The 15,882-nt window shown below is 39.3% G+C and overlaps 1 protein-coding gene across 1 annotated transcript; it reads left to right on the top strand.

The window, feature by feature from the left end:
* Window positions 1–3,672: 3,672 nt before the first annotated feature.
* LOC122662266 (armadillo repeat-containing protein LFR) lies at window positions 3,673–14,112 on the top strand. Its single transcript, XM_043857849.1, has 8 exons — window positions 3,673–3,919; window positions 4,986–5,155; window positions 5,381–5,523; window positions 5,652–5,908; window positions 12,887–12,992; window positions 13,062–13,200; window positions 13,346–13,473; window positions 13,585–14,112. The coding sequence occupies exons 1-8, from the start codon at window positions 3,736–3,738 to the stop codon at window positions 13,844–13,846; spliced, it is 1,389 nt and encodes a 462-aa protein (XP_043713784.1). The 5' UTR covers window positions 3,673–3,735; the 3' UTR covers window positions 13,847–14,112.
* Window positions 14,113–15,882: the final 1,770 nt, after the last annotated feature.

Raw genomic sequence — 15,882 nt, 5'->3', positions numbered from 1 at the left:
TTGTGCCGTTGAGTGGCTAGAGGCCCTGGGTAACGGGGCTCTATCCCGATTGGCCATCTCCCCGAGGGAGGGAGTGTCCTGGTGGCATCAGGATCCTTGGTGGATAGATACCCGCGTGTGGTGATAACGTCCTTGGTGCTTGAATCCGTCTGGGTGACGTGACCTCTAAGCGGCGGTCCAGAGTACTGATAGGGGCATGAGTCTTAGCGATACGATCGGATCGTAGATGGGTAGCCCCCACCTCACGGGCCCACGATGCTGTGCCTGGGTGGTGGCCGTGCCTGGGTGAGGCCGCGCCCGCGGGGTGGCCGCGCCTGGGTGAGGCCGCGCCCTGATGTGTGGCCGCGCCTAGGTGAGGCCGCGCCCGAGTGGTGGCTGCGCCTGGGTGAGGCCACGCCCGGGTGCTGGGACCCGGTTCGTTCTCCTTGGCTATGGAATGGGTCACCTGTGACACGTGGCGATCGTTGATTGGCCCGGTGAATATTGGATGTATCATCTCCCAAGTCATCCTGTACTGCCATCAAAGAGCTTGTACCTGGAGACTCAAGTGGAAAAACAACATTTTCAGAATAAAAAATGCGGGATGGGGTTCACATGCTCTGGTGGTGAGATTGTTGAGAGATTACCTTTGCGGTTTTTGGAGAAGAGAATGTGTAAAAATGAGGAGTTCCCATTATTGGTGGTGGTTTTAAGTTAAGTTTCAATTTCAGCTTGTACATATATTTGCCCCTGAATGGTTGTCATTTGTCAATTTCTTCTAATGGTTTCTTTTGTTTGTTTTTTAACTTTCCTGTTTCTAGCTCTGTTATTTTATTTTTTCTAAAGTTTTTAAAATCTTTTCCAATGTGTGACATTATTGTCTTCATCTGATGGCTGACCCTATTGATTGTGTCCAAGTTCAAATTAGAGGCTGGCTTTTCTGTATGGTTTGGGTCATGAAATCGTGTAATACTGAAGGGTTTACATGTTTGTCTCTGGTCCACCACCGCACTGGCCTTTTCTTGTTACTTCGTAGTTTTCTGGTTTTGGCTGGTATTAAGATGATGGTCATGGAGGAACTTGGGAAAATGACATGTGACTTGGTACAACTTAATTAGGTACTGTTTGATAACCTTACGTTTATGGTGTTTCTGTGCTATTTGTGTTCTCAGCATACAAAAACACCTAAAAAACTATTTGATAAATCTGTTTTGTTTCATGTGTTTTTGGTACCATAAATCAAAATTTATGATTATTTATATGAAGTGTAACAGATTTGTAGAAACAAATTTTACTTGTTTTTACCATTTTTTAGTACCAATTGAATAAAAGTGTTGCCCGATATAAAAAAAAAACACCCAAGCCATCTCTTGACTCATGGTGAGAGTCTCGAACCAGATACTGTTGCTTGATCTATCTCCTCTGAAAATTTTGTTCTCTTGTATTTGTTTTTATTTAGTCGTTGTGGCTGAATTCTCTCAAGGGAAAGGGAAGTCGGTGAGGGTGGTCCTGTGAAATGAGGGTTGAGAGTTGAGACTGATTTTTTGCAAAAGATGGGAGTGAATTCTAATTTTTTTTCTTAACTAGCAGAACACTGAGACGAAGGAGTGGGTGGGTTGCCGGGATATCACAGGATGATATCGTAGAGTTTTTTTTTTCCTTTGTTAGGTTCTATTAGAACCTAGAAGGAAGGAGTTTGTGTTGGAGTGGGGCAGTGGGTGTTGAGTGAGCGAAAATGCAGGAGGTGGTGGGAAGGGGTGCTATTGGGATCGAAGATGGGTTTGAGATTTCACGGGAATCAAAGGAAAGGTCGGGGTTGCTGTTGGTGTTGTTCGGTCACAACTGCAGAGAAAAGAAATTAAGAAAGAAAAGGAGGAAGAAAAAGAACAGAAAGAAAAAAGATCACCCAGGTTTATCAAACACAATTTTGCAACACAGAAATATGTTTATGCAATAAAAAACACAAAAAACTCATTTTTGATGAGAAACAGAATAGAAACACACATAAGGTTATCAATTGGTACCTAAATAGTTACTGGTTTTAGGGTAGAAGGAACGGGTTTTTGATGCTTGCCACACAATGTTTTAGAAATTGGATCAAAGATTCAAAATCACCAGATGCTGCTGATATAGGGGTGGAGGGAAAGGGTAGGGTGAGGCAGGAGTGGTGTGGGGTAGGTTGCAAGGAGGAGGAGGGGAGGAGGGGAGGAGGGGCCTCCGAGGGGGGAAGTTTCGAAAATCAAACCAAATGTCTATTTTACCTTCAATATTTGGGTCTTATGACCACGTGCTTATTAACTAAATGCTAAAATGAGTGTAGAGTCTCCAAATACATAAAAAAATGAAAAATTATCCAAAAATAAAAATGAAAATGAAATATGATATCAAAAAGATCTTTATTCAAGTGAAGTATCACTTTCTATGGTGATATCTAGAAAAACCTTTATTTTTTGGGAGAATGTTCTCTGTGCTGGGGGTGCAGGGTGTGCCTAGACACATGGGGGTGGGTGCAATGACCACCCTGCTCTCCAGAGTGGCAGGTCCATGCGTCTGGGCGTAGCCTGCGCTGCGACATAGAGAACATGAACCCATTTTTAATAAATGAAACCAATGTATTGACAAAATTTGTTTTTTTTTTTCATTAGTATACGATAGATTCCGTGCATCAATGCATTCAATAGAGGTAAGGGGGGCTTTATAGTCATTTCGGATGGACATTTATGCCCATCTGACGGTACTTCATGCAGGCCGTGTACATGCACGACCGTGTATCAAAACTTCTGCCTAAACTTATTTCAGGAAATCAATGACACTTTTTATACTTCTGCAACAAGGAAAACGTCTTTCTACCAACGATTAGACTGAAACAAAGGGAACACCTTGAGAGCTGCTCACAGTCGTAGGTAAAGAAATAGCTTCGCGGGTTCGCTGTTGCACTCCACAATCTGAAATTATGAGCTGCGTGTAGTTGCAGGTACATTTCTTTCCTTTCATAGCCTAGGGTTTTCAGTTTGCACTTTTTGTGTATATATCTCTCTCCCTTCAACATCTTCCGCTGCTTCTATTTTTTGTTTTTTCTGTTATTCAAAACCCTCTCCCTCCTCTCTGCTCTCTCGGTTCATCCGAAAAGTCGAAAACAGAGTCAATATTTAAGTCCCTTTGTAATCTGATTATCCCACAACGAAAAACCATCTTTTCCTAAATGATTTATTGGATTACTTCATTATTTCAAACAGTCTTTTTTTTGTTTTAAACTTGCTTCGTTTAACCCTTTTTCGTTTGTTTTTGTTTCTGGGTTTTTGGGCTCTCTCTCTCTCTTACACACACACTCTCACTCTTACATCCGTGATATAAGGTTTTAGTAAGTCGTTGTAAAGCTAACTTTTAAGTTCTGACTTTTTATGATTAAATCTACTGTTTGTACTGGAGAATATACTTGTGAGGACTGCCTTTTCCCTTTGTTACTCTGTCTTTATCGTATTGGGTTTGTATGATCAAGGCTTCAAAGGTAGCTAATTTGTCCTTGTTTCGCCCCCTTCTTCTTTGGGGTAATTTTATTGTGAATATTTGGATGAACATTTCACAGGGAAACCAAGTAATTGGTTAACAGTAGTAGAATGTAGGTCATTAGTGTTGTTTGGAAATTAAACTGAAGGACAGTTGAATTTGATTCTTTAGACGAAATCCTTGCCATGAGAGATACGGGGAAGTGAGGAAGAGGGGAAGTGTGGTGTCTTCAGTCGAGAAGACAGGGAAATGCAGAAGAGGGAGCAAGGCAAGGTGGGCGGAGCCACGGGTGGTGCCACCCCTCTGACGGCGAAGCGAGGTCGTCCTTTTGGTAGTGGAAGCAACAATGCTGCTGCTGCCGCTGCGGCAGCCGATTCCGCTGCACCGTCAACTCTCCTGGGTCCATCTCTCCAAGTTCATAGTTCTTTCGCCGGTAAACATTTTCTAAAGCTACTTATTTTCTAAATCCCACTTCTATTCTATCATAAAGCATGTATGGTCATTCTGTCTTCACTGTATCACTCCATACATTTTGTGGTTGAAGTTCTTGAGTAACCATTAAACTGAAAAAAGAAAGAAAAAAGAAAAAAAAAAGGGGGGGGGGGCTTATTTCGTGGGGTATTGCAATATATATATTACGAGTTTGTTATATTAAGTGGGTTAGATGTGCTTTGAATTACATAAACCTTCAGTGATCCTCAACGGTGATTTACATCACGTTTGTAATTTAAAAACTTGTCATGTTATAATTTCTAATGGTACAACAACGTTTGGAGTTTTGGGGGGCTTATTTCGTGAGGTATTGCAATATATATATTACGAGTTTATTATATTAAGTGGGTTAGATGTGCTTTGAATTACATAAACCTTCAGTGATTCTCAACAGTGATTTACATCACGTTTGTAATTTAAAAACTTGTCATGTTATAATTTCTAATGATACAACAACGTTTGGAGTTTCATAACGAAGTTTGATTTTGGACGCATACGAACAATTTAGGATTGCTTATGCTTGGTTGTTGATTGTTTCCCATAAAGCCCCATTTCAAATTACATTCAATCTGTAATTGGACGGAGAAAATTAGTTACGCTGATAACTTGTTTTCAATTGATAAGGTAATTTTGGAAGAAATTTAGTGTTTATATCCTTTAATAGGAAGAAATTCACTGGGCATGCTTATTGGTGTCATAAAATTTCACCTATATCGTTAACTATCTACATACTCATCAAACATGGAAGAGTGAAGATTCCACTCAAGGTGCTTTCCAGGACAGTTATCCTCTCTGTATGTTGGAAAGAGGGGGAAACTATAGTTGTAACTAGTATTATTAAGTTAGTTCTCAGTGATTCTGAATCTTGAACAAGTTGATATGTTAAAGACCTAATCTGTTGCAATATACCAACATGACTAATGGATTTTCTGCACCTAGGATGTTCACCTGATTTTTGTCCTACTTGTATATATGAAGAATATATGATTTGCTTCTCCCTTTTTCAGACCAAAACAACAAAAGAATAGTTCTGGCTCTTCAAAGTGGACTAAAGAGTGAGCTGACATGGGCATTGAACACTCTCACCTTGCTCTCCTTCAAAGAAAAGGATGATGTACGCAGAGATGCCACCCCTCTGGCTAAAATACCAGGGTTGCTGGATGGGCTTCTTCAAGTTGTGGGTGTCACCAAATCCTATAGTTTATGTGCTTTTCTTACTTTTTGCGACTCTACTTTGCATGTTCTTTATAGTCTTGCCACATTGCATCGTTTTACGAAAATTATCTTATTCATTAGCAAGCATACAGTTGGCAAATTTTAATTTTACCATGCAAGAGTTATTTTGCCATAAAGTGCTCCTTACAATGTCATTAATGGAATACAGAATTAATTAATGGAACAGATAGATGATTGGCGTGACATTGCTCTTCCAAAAGAACTCGTAAAGGGGCCAAGGGTCAGATTGTTGGGTGCAAATTCTGTAGTTTCAGGATTTGGGAATGAATACGAGGCATTGAGCTCAAATGATGCTCACCCGAATCCTGGGTAATACCAAATATCTCCTAATTGTGTGTAGATTATTAAACCTTAAACACAAGGGACTCAGACTGAAACTATTGAATCTAAAGTCATTTTAACCTCTTTCCTTTATTTCTTCCCCGGTTTTGTGGCAGCATGGGATCTGGTTCATCCAATACAGAGGGCTCAAGCCAAAAGAACATGATGCGGCCTAGCCCCTCAGAATGGTGGTTTGACGAAGATGGTTTATTTAATCAGGATGAAGAAGGGAGGGCAGAAAAGCAACAGTGTGCTGTTGGTGCTTCAAATATAATACGGAACTTCTCTTTCATGCCTGATAACGAGGTGATTATGGCCCAGCATCGGCATTGCTTGGAAACAGTTTTCCAATGCATAGAGGATCACGTCACAGGTGAGGATAACTGTTGGCTTTGTGATCAAAAGATTTTCATTATTTATTACCATTTGGTTCTTGGGCAGCTAACAATTAATTTGCTGGTGTTTTTCTTGCTGAATGTTGAACGTGTCTTGGAATCATTAAACTAATATCTAAGATCCTTGATTGGTATTGAGTTTTCAGTATCTTTAACTTGCCAATACAATATGGACTAACAGACCTTGCTGATTTCATAAAGATGGTAGTTGAGTCAATTACTGATTCTGTTGAGTTTTGTGACACTTGGACCTAAAGGAGTAATTTGATGGTATTATGATATTTTCAAACATGAATTTATGGTATTATTATCATTTATCAACATATCCTAAAACCTAAAGGGCTTGCCTTGTCGGTTGCAGTGAATGGTATGTTTGTTTGAATATCTGAACTCAAAAACTGCTAAACCTTGGAAGTCAATATTTTATATATGGATGACACTCCTTCCTATCTTTTTGCTGAAAATATTTTTTCTGTACCAAGTGTTTCTATAGACTGTTGGGCTGGGTGGTGAGACTTTTTGGGATGTCTATAGCTGGGTCTAAATTGCCCTATCCTAAATCATAACTGTTCATGGGCAAAGACCCATTGACTAGGCAACAGATCACCTGCTTTTGATTGGACATTTTTGCATTGGAAAATTTGTTCTAACATATTTTGTTTCACTTTTTTTTTTTTTTTATAATTATTATTAGTAAATACTTGTCATGTGATGGCCTGGACCATTCTGACTTGACTGTTGGTTGGTTGGACGGTTGACTGTTGAGCCAAACATTTAGGGATTCCATCTGTTTCTAGAAGTGTTTAATGTATTAATGGCAAATTTGAACCTCAAGCGTTGGGATTAGAATACAAATGTCTGACATGTAGCAAGGTTAAAAATTTTGAATTTCGGTAGGATTTCGACCACCACCGAAACTGAAATATTTTTTGGTATTTCGATACCGAAATGTTGTCCATTTCTCGGTAGTCAAAATCTGGAATTTTGCCCTGAAACTTCAGGGACTGCCTATTTAAGCATATTTACACGTTTGAATCATTAAATTGGGGGGAAAAACCCAGTTTTGTAGTTTGGCTTCAGACCCTATGACATATGACAGCCATGTCATCCTCTGCTTGAAAAATCTCTCAAAGTCCGTCAGAGCAGCCTTATAGGTGAGAAATATGAAATTTGAGAAAATTTGGCTTAATAATGCTTCAAATCCACCCAAATGTTGAATTGGATGCTCCACAGTTGACCACAAAATCTATAATTCAACAGCAAAATAAAGAATTTTTCTAAAATTTGAGGTTTGCTAGCAGTTCTAAAGCTCGCAGGAGAAAATGGCAAAAGCTTGAAATTTCGTTTATGGGCCCATATAAAAGTAAGATTTCGCCAAAATTTTGACTCATTTCATCGAAATTTGAACTTGTGTTTCACATAGGATTTTGTTTCGACTCATATCGAAACTGAATTATTTCAATTGAAATTTCAAACTATGCCTGCTAGATGGATCTCCAAACAATAGAGAAAAGAAGAGAAACTGACAGAACTGTGTATGGAAAATTGATGCTAAACAGAAAAGTTCAAAATTAAGGAGAAAGAGAAAATTCGAAATAACTAAAGGGTTGACTAGAACAGCCCCCAACCCTGGGCTGTTTGCTGGAATTTTTTGACAGAAATCAGGGACAGATTAGGTCTCAATAGGAGAATCCTTGTGTAGCTATGACTCCAGGACAGCATACTAGAACCTAGGGTTTCTGGACCAGAGTTTGAATCTTCTCAATAGAATCTCTGACAAGAGTTAGAATAGGTCTCAGATATGAAATTTCAAACTAATCAGATCAATAGATATACAGAGATGTCAACTAGAATCTTGCTGGAAATAGGGGTGAGAAAGCTATGCTACTCCATTGAGGACTCTTAAAGCATAACAAATACATAAATGAAGCTGAAATTAAATTCCTATCTACCCTCTGTCTGTCACTTGGTCTCAGTAACAGAAATTATACAAAATAATGACTGAAAATAAACACCGTATGACCCTGACTAGGAAAACTTCTATCTAACTGCGCAGAGAGGCATATTAACCTTTCCTCCTGTTCTTGCCTGTGGCTGCATCATCCTCAGCGGATGTCATCTTGCTCCTAGCAAAAGGTGAATATGCTACCATAATGTAATGGAGAAAAATTTACATGTCAAGATGAAATAGCAATTCAATGCTTGCACACACAGAGATACGGAGACAATGAATAAGATTCAGGAAACTTATATCTTTTAACCAATCCAAGACAGAAAAGGAGAAAGGAAAACTCCTGATGTGGATAAAATTGATTTACATTTGTTGAAGTATATCGAGCATATAGGAGAAGGGAATCTCGATTAGAATATTTCATTATTCTGATCGAGATTCCCTCCTATGTGTCTCTCGTTATTTGTGGTTTGTAATTAGGATTGCTTAGTCCTAGTTTCTAATTTGTGTTGGTTTAGGATTAGTTTCTATTTTCGTATTGTAACTAGGATTCCTAATATGATTAAGAATCCTCCCTTTGGCTGTAATCTAGTTCATATAAATAAAGGCTTTGTGAGGGAGACTGTTAAGTTCGATCCTCCTTGACAGCTCTCCTCTCTTCTTTTCCTCTCTCGGTTCTGGTTTTCCATTGGTGAATTCTGTTACATGGTATCAGATCACAACCAATAGTTGGTGGTTGAATCAGATTCTGGTTTGGTGGTCTTCTCAAGCTTCTCTTAAAGGGGTGCAGCACCCTATGCTGCAGACTGCTACAGATTAAACCCTAGATGTAGTTTTCAATTTGAAAACTAGGGTTCTTGTTACTTACCAAGGTCGATTGAAGATAATTACTACCTTACTTTTGATCCAATCAGTGGATCCTCGTTGAAGATTGCAAGTTCAGTGGATTTTTCAAAGTATTTTGGTTATACTATACCTGCGGTACCCTATTAGGGGTTTCTACATCCAGTTTCTCTTCTCCAATCTATCCCAAACTTATCAAGGGACCTTGCGGTTTGAATTTTTTGGGTTATTTAAACCCTAGACTGGTTCTAACCAAGAGCCGATTATCACTACTGTTGGTGCTAGTTCTTGTGGATTCGATCCTATTGAGATTTGGGTACTTTCAACCCTAAATTATTTCTACTGCTGTTGCTACTTGTGATCAGTCACAATTTTTATTATGGCTGATCCTAAACCATCTACGGACAATGTCCAAGTTCAAATTACTACCATTAAACTCTCCGATCCCATATATTTGGGATAAGGCTGTGTTGTTGTTGTTGTTGTTGAAACTCTCCGGAGTTTTAAATTATAACTTATGGGCCCAGGCAGTGCAAGCCTACATTCATGCCAAAGGAAAACTGAAATATATTACTTATGATCCACCTATCACGATCCAAAAGATCATGCTACAATCACGGCTTATGATGAGTGGATGCGTAAAAGTTTCTCTTCAGAAAGGAATATCTCCTGCATGTATGATCTCTATGAGAAATTTTTTACTTTCCAACCAGGAGTAAGACTTGGAACGAATATTTTGCCAGTTACAAGGGGGATTGTTGAAGAACTCCGGATACATCAGCCCCTAACTACTAATTTGGATCAGTTGAAACAACAAATAGCTGAGTTCCGTGTTCCAAAATTTCTAGCTGGACTACATCCTGACTACTAGGTCTGTAAAGAGTCAATTACTCACAAGGGAGAAAGTCCCTTCTCTCAATGAAGTCTTTTACCACAATAATCGTTTGGCTAATCCATCCCCTACCTGATAATACACCCAAGGACATCTCAGCCTTTGTTGCCAATCATGGGCGAGGACGTGGTCGTGGCCAATCAAGAGGCCGGTGGCCATGGCACTGGTGGACATGGTACAAGCCATCAAATTGTTGATAAGTCTTCCCGCCAGTGATCTTATTGTGGCAAACCGAATCATACTATGAATACTTGTTGGGCCAAACATAGAAAACCTGAGTGGGTGAATGAACTAGCCAATGCTGCCATGATTGACACTACTACTGAGAAACCACCTTGTGGTAAGAATCAGAGTTCTAGCACTTCATCTTTCGTATCTGCTAGAGGAACGATTCTTCTCATTCATCTCTTCTTCCATTCTTTATTCTCTCTATCTTCTATTGCAGGTACTGGTTATAGGTTCTGGGTTTGTCACATGGTATCAGAGCAGTAATCGGTAGCTGGTTTGAGAGTCGTTTCCAAGATCTTGACTTGTGGTAAACCCTAGTTCATTGAAGAAGACGAACTAGGGTTTCCATGAAGATTTAGTGTGGAAAATCATACCTGTTTAGTTCGAAAGTTGCTGGCATTGGTGTGAATCATACCTGATTGATTTCTACTACTGTTTGCTTAATCGATTGTTGAAGAAACTGCTATCTACTGGTTCAAATCCTGCTACTGGAGTTCTTTAATGAATAGAAGATTGTTGATGCCCTTTGCTGCTACTGCTATCGTGTTTCTTGCTACTACTAGTAGCTGATTTATAATCAATTTGCTGCTGATTGATATGCTACAACAATAGGGTTTGATCGATATATATGAAGCTGGTTGCCATCTTCAAAATCTGGAAATCTCTGTTCTACCGCCACTGAGTTGCTGCAAATATTTTTTCAGCCTAATTCTGCTGAAGGTGTGTATTTGATCCAATCTTTTTGGGCTGATCACCCAATCGAAGAAGTGAGGATGTTGCACCATTGCCTATACTATGCGAGTTGAAATTGTTAGCTGACAGGGAGACAGAAGAGAGGTAGTTTAAATAATTATAAAACAACGTGGTTGTCTTTATCTTTATATTTTCTTAATCCCATAACTACCCTTCCCTTTTGCTTTTATTCACCTGAGTCCTTTATTTTAATTTGTTTCCAAGTCTTCCCCTGGTCAATAATTATAAAACCTTTTTTCCATATCCTTGGCTCCTTTTCTTACCTGGTAACCCCTTGAAAAATTCTGCTTATTTACCACACTACCATTGTTTGTTAATCTTTCGAGCCTTGTTTCTTTGGTGGGACCATAAGTGATCCAACTAGGGTTTTGGTACCTCGGATTGCATTATTTGGTATATTTCCTTAGGCGCTCCTATTTGTGTTGCCAGTATTTGCGTAATTGCCATCGGTCTAGTATGTTCGCAAATTTATTGCTTTGATGGGCATAGTTCATATCAGTTTGGGATTCTTTGAAGGTTGGTAATTGCATGGAGACTATTTGTTATAGTGAGGGTGATGTTGGATATTATTATTGAGATTTTATTTGCTACCTTGAAGGGGTGCTTGAGTTATTTTATTGGAGAGTATTTGCAACTATTTTTTATTATTAGATTTTTTTGGTGATGCTCATCCTTTGAGATGCTGATTATTGGTCATTACTTGTGTACATGAAATGCTACACATGAGGGGAGATTGAAAATTATAATTCTTATTTGCTCAAGTCATCAGTTGGAGATTATTATTATTATTTATTTGTTCGTATCCTCAACAACAATTTTATCTATAAAGATGGTTTTCAAAATTTTATCTACAAAGATGGTTTTTAGCCACAAAACATATTTATCTGGTCTACAACAACTTGATGTTGTCTGGTCCCCAACAACCTAATGTTGAGTTAATTGGTCTACAACAATTTTTATGTTGTCAGGTTCACAGCAATCTGGTTTGCAATAACCTATACTGTCTATTTATCATCGGAATTTTGAGACTTTTGTTTGGTGCTCAGGAGTAAGTCTGATTTTTACTGATCAGATCTCAAACCATATGATCTTTGCTAATCACATCCATAGTTATCAAGGTGGCAAGGCGATCATGGCATTTTAGAGGGTCCAAAATCAAGGCGACACCGCCAAGGCGCCCAAGGCGACCAACAAGCCTGGATGCCTAGGCGACACCTTGATAACTATGATCACATCGTTGTGATCCTGTTGTTGGAGTACCTTCCTTGAGAATGGCTAATGATTTAGTTGTTGGATACTATGCTTTTATCTGTCTTTGTTTGAACAGGTTACTACTTACCTTCATTGGGAAAGGCTTATGATTTAGCTGTTGGATGTTGTACTTTTATCTTTCGTTAGGAAGATTACCTACTACCTACCTTCTTTGAGAAGTGGCTTTGGTATTGCTGTTGCTGCTATGATATTGGGGGTTGCGGTTAGTGTTCACTGCCACCTATTTTGCTTGTTGTTGATTGGATTTTTATTCAACATATTCAACATAAAAACTATTATTTACTGAAGTTGCTAATGATTGATGTGCTTGAATTGATACTACTACCTGAATGAAGTTTTCCCTATGCTAACTGGCGTCTACCACTACTGTTTATGCTCAAGATTGATGCGGCTTTTAGTATCTATTCTGGTTGTTCCAAGCTGGAGCCTATGATATGTATACTCTAGCTTAAGGGGGAGTGTTAAAGATATATGTCGTGGGGTGTTTGATGTATACCACGTTAGGGGGAGTATCCCTATCATGGCTGGATATTATCTCTTAGCTTTAGTTTGTCTTATTTACTAGTTATGCTAGATTTATATTTCCTAGTTGGAGCAGGAATTCTATTATATTTTCTCTTGCTGTATAAGGAATCACTTTCCTTGTTTAGTGGTAGGGGGAGGGGGAACTGCTAGAGTAATGATTCTGCTCTCTTGCAGTCTCATCCCCTTCTTCCTCATTCTTCTCTTCTTTCATTCTCTCCTCTTCTCTATCTTCTATTGCAAGTATTGGTTATAGGTTCTGGGTATGTCACATTAAGAAAAATAAAGAAAAATTCTACTAAAACTGTTATGGTTGATTTTGTTTTTCCTTGTCTAATATCACCTGTTGTTTGTATCTGTATATTTTCATTATATTTCATGGTTTCCATATTTCTTACTTTCCATGAACTGCCATAAATTTCAGTGATCAATTCCACTTCCATGGGATCGAAGTTTGAGACCTTGATGCCTCTAATTAGTTTTCCATTTTACCAGAGGATGAGGAGCTTGTGACAAATGCCCTTGAGACAATAGTAAATTTAGCACCATTGCTTGACCTTCGGATCTTCAGCTCATCAAAGCCATCCTACATCAAAATAAGGTAATAAATTTGACTAGCTTGTGATACTTTTGAATAAATTTTTTTTTAATATATCTTTGACCAAACCAGTGAGAAACGGGCAGTTCAAGCCATCATGAGCATGCTGGGATCATCAGTCAAAGCCTGGCACTGTGCAGCTGCTGAATTGCTTGGTCGCCTGATAATAAATCCAGATAATGAGCCATTCCTTCTTCCTTTTGCTCCACAGGTTTGGACTTGTTTAGAGACCATACTTGTTATATATAACCACATCCTACTCTTTCCCCCATCTTTAATTTTGCCTCCCTTTCCCGTTTGGCTACAGAAACTTCTGTACCCTGATGCTTTGGCAAATATTCAATTTGTGATGCCAGATATACAAGCGTTTAGTTGATCTTCTGAGCTTACCAGCAGCAGACGCACAAGCAGCAGCTGTTGGAGCACTTTATAACCTTGCAGAAATCAATATGGATTGCAGGTTGAAGCTTGCAAGTGAGAGATGGTGAGGCTTTCTTAATATTGGTACATCTTTAATACAGTACGATCTCATCTTTTTCAAAAGAATGTCCATGTGTTATCACCTGAACCTTCTATGCTATTTAACTTCAACCAGGGCAGTTGATAGGCTACTGAAAGTGATCAAGAATCCACATCCTGTACCTGAAGTTTGCCGCAAAGCTGCAATGATACTGGAGAGCCTCGTCTCAGAGCCACAGAACAGGAACCTGCTTTTAGCTTATGAGAATTCCTTTGCTGAGATTGTTTTCTCAGATGGCAAGTATTCTGATACTTTTGCTAGGATCTTATATGAGTTGACATCTCGACCTAACAACAAAATGACTGCAACTCGTGGTGTTTGGGGCATGCCATCGTAGTCATTACTTTATGCTGATTGGATGCTGGTGATGGTGTTTGTGTAACAACTATGTACCGGTTCTGATGAGAAGTACAAACAGGCTTCTGTTTTTGGATTGTTATCCTTTCTCGTCAAGCAATTAAGCTGCCAAGTTCTCATCCAAAGCAGTCTCATTGTGGCTCTGTAGCTTTGCACTTGATTCTTTTACTGGTCCCTCCTGGTTGCTGCTATCTTGCTATTGTAGTTTGTTGAATGTATGGGATTTCCAATTGTGTGAATCACTTCTAGGAATTGTAATGACATCTCCAAAGGGTAAAATTTTGTCCGGGAGTGTGCATCCTGTGCCTAGACCGGGGGGGGGGGGGGTTGTTGGTGTTGTGGAGAGAGGATTGGGGAACGACTGCACCACCCCCATTAAAGGTGGAAATGCTGCTTCTGCCCACATTCCCATTGGCCCGTGCACTGTACTACTCGTTCCTATCTCTCAAAACTCTTTCTTAGTACGAGTTTTATATATTTTAGTTTAGATATTTAATCTCAGTTTGAGAATAATTTATCAAGTTTCAACGCAATCAGAGTTGGTGATATGACAAAATAAAGCATGGAATAATCAAGGAATAACCATGAGGGTGCACTGGATTAAAGGGAGGGATGCAGATTACCAAAAAAGAAAAAGAAAGATCAGAGGGATGCATGATCATATAAGAGAGTATATGATAGGGTAAATGATCTTGTTAGAGGCTAAAATTTGGCACATGGAGTATTTAGATATTGAATTTGAGGCTGAACTGAACATGACCTATAGGTTAGGTTCTTTAACCGTCCTACAAGTCTAATGCACTTTGAATTCCACATGTGTTTGATAGTAAGAGTATCTTGATTCACTATTTTTTTTTTTAATTAAAATGTGTTTGGAATGCATTTCTAGGTTAATAATGCATTTCAAGAAATCATATCAACCATATTCTTAGGCTGTGTTTGGTATGCATTAGTTGTTTTTATCATTCAAAAATACGAAATCGATCCAGAATGCATACCAAACACAGCCTTAATTTTAAAGCATTCACTAATGATTTCAAATGCTTTCAGAATATAGTTGTATAGTTCATTCTCTTTAACCATGATTTAGAGTTAAGTTCTTCAAGAGATTGGGTGATCAATAGGGATGTAAATCCTCTCCAATTCCTCAATGAGCAATGCAGTGCAATTCGGGGTAGAGAGGTCGACACCTAGCAAGTGTGACATCCAATGGTTTGAGCTCATTGAACCAGTTTTTTTTTTTTCTTCTCGAGCTTGGCACCATTGGATGTCGCGCTTGTCAGGTGTCGATCTCTCCACCTTGAACTGCACCGCACTACACTTTTGGGGAATTGGAGATATTGAGATTGAGAGTACGATAACAAATATATGTTAGATAAATAGTGGGTCCAGACAGTTAAGATTATCGGTGGAAAATTTCATTTTTCATAAATACTAATGATCCACATCGATATCAATCATGACTGAGATATCGATACCGTCATACCGAAAACTAAAACCGTGATTATATTTGTTTGCTTTTTGAACGAGGACCTAAAACTAGGGGTGCAAGTTTGGACCTGACGACTTGAGCCCGCCCTGAGCTCGAACAGAGCCTGGATTGAGATACCTTGGCCTTGAGGGCGGGTCAGGGTTGGGAATTTTTGGCCCTGCGTCAAGGATGGGCCGGGTCAAGGTTGAAGCCTCGGGCTAAACCCGGCCCAGCCCAACCCGACCCTGTCTTCTTCTTCTTTTATTATTATTTTTTTGCTTTTTCTTCTTTCTTCTTTCCTCTTCCCAGCTTGACCAGCCCATTCATTTCCCATCCCCCCTTAATCAGGACCAATCAAGGTCAGCCTAGCCTGACCCTAAGGGACGATTAGGGTCGATTAGGGTTGGATTTTTTCTGGCCATGAGTCAGGGCTGGGTCGGGCTTGGATCCAGCTAAGGGAACTCGAGGTTGGGCTAGGGTTTTAAAAGGCCTGGCTTAAACCGACCCTGTTGCAGCCGTACCGCTGAAACCGTGATTGTAATTTT

The sequence above is a fragment of the Telopea speciosissima genome, chromosome 1 (genome assembly GCF_018873765.1).
Source record: "Telopea speciosissima isolate NSW1024214 ecotype Mountain lineage chromosome 1, Tspe_v1, whole genome shotgun sequence".
In the NCBI taxonomy this organism is placed as follows: Eukaryota; Viridiplantae; Streptophyta; class Magnoliopsida; order Proteales; family Proteaceae; genus Telopea; species Telopea speciosissima.
The sequence above is the reverse complement of the archived record's forward strand: the minus strand, read 5'-3'. Positions and strand labels throughout refer to the sequence as shown.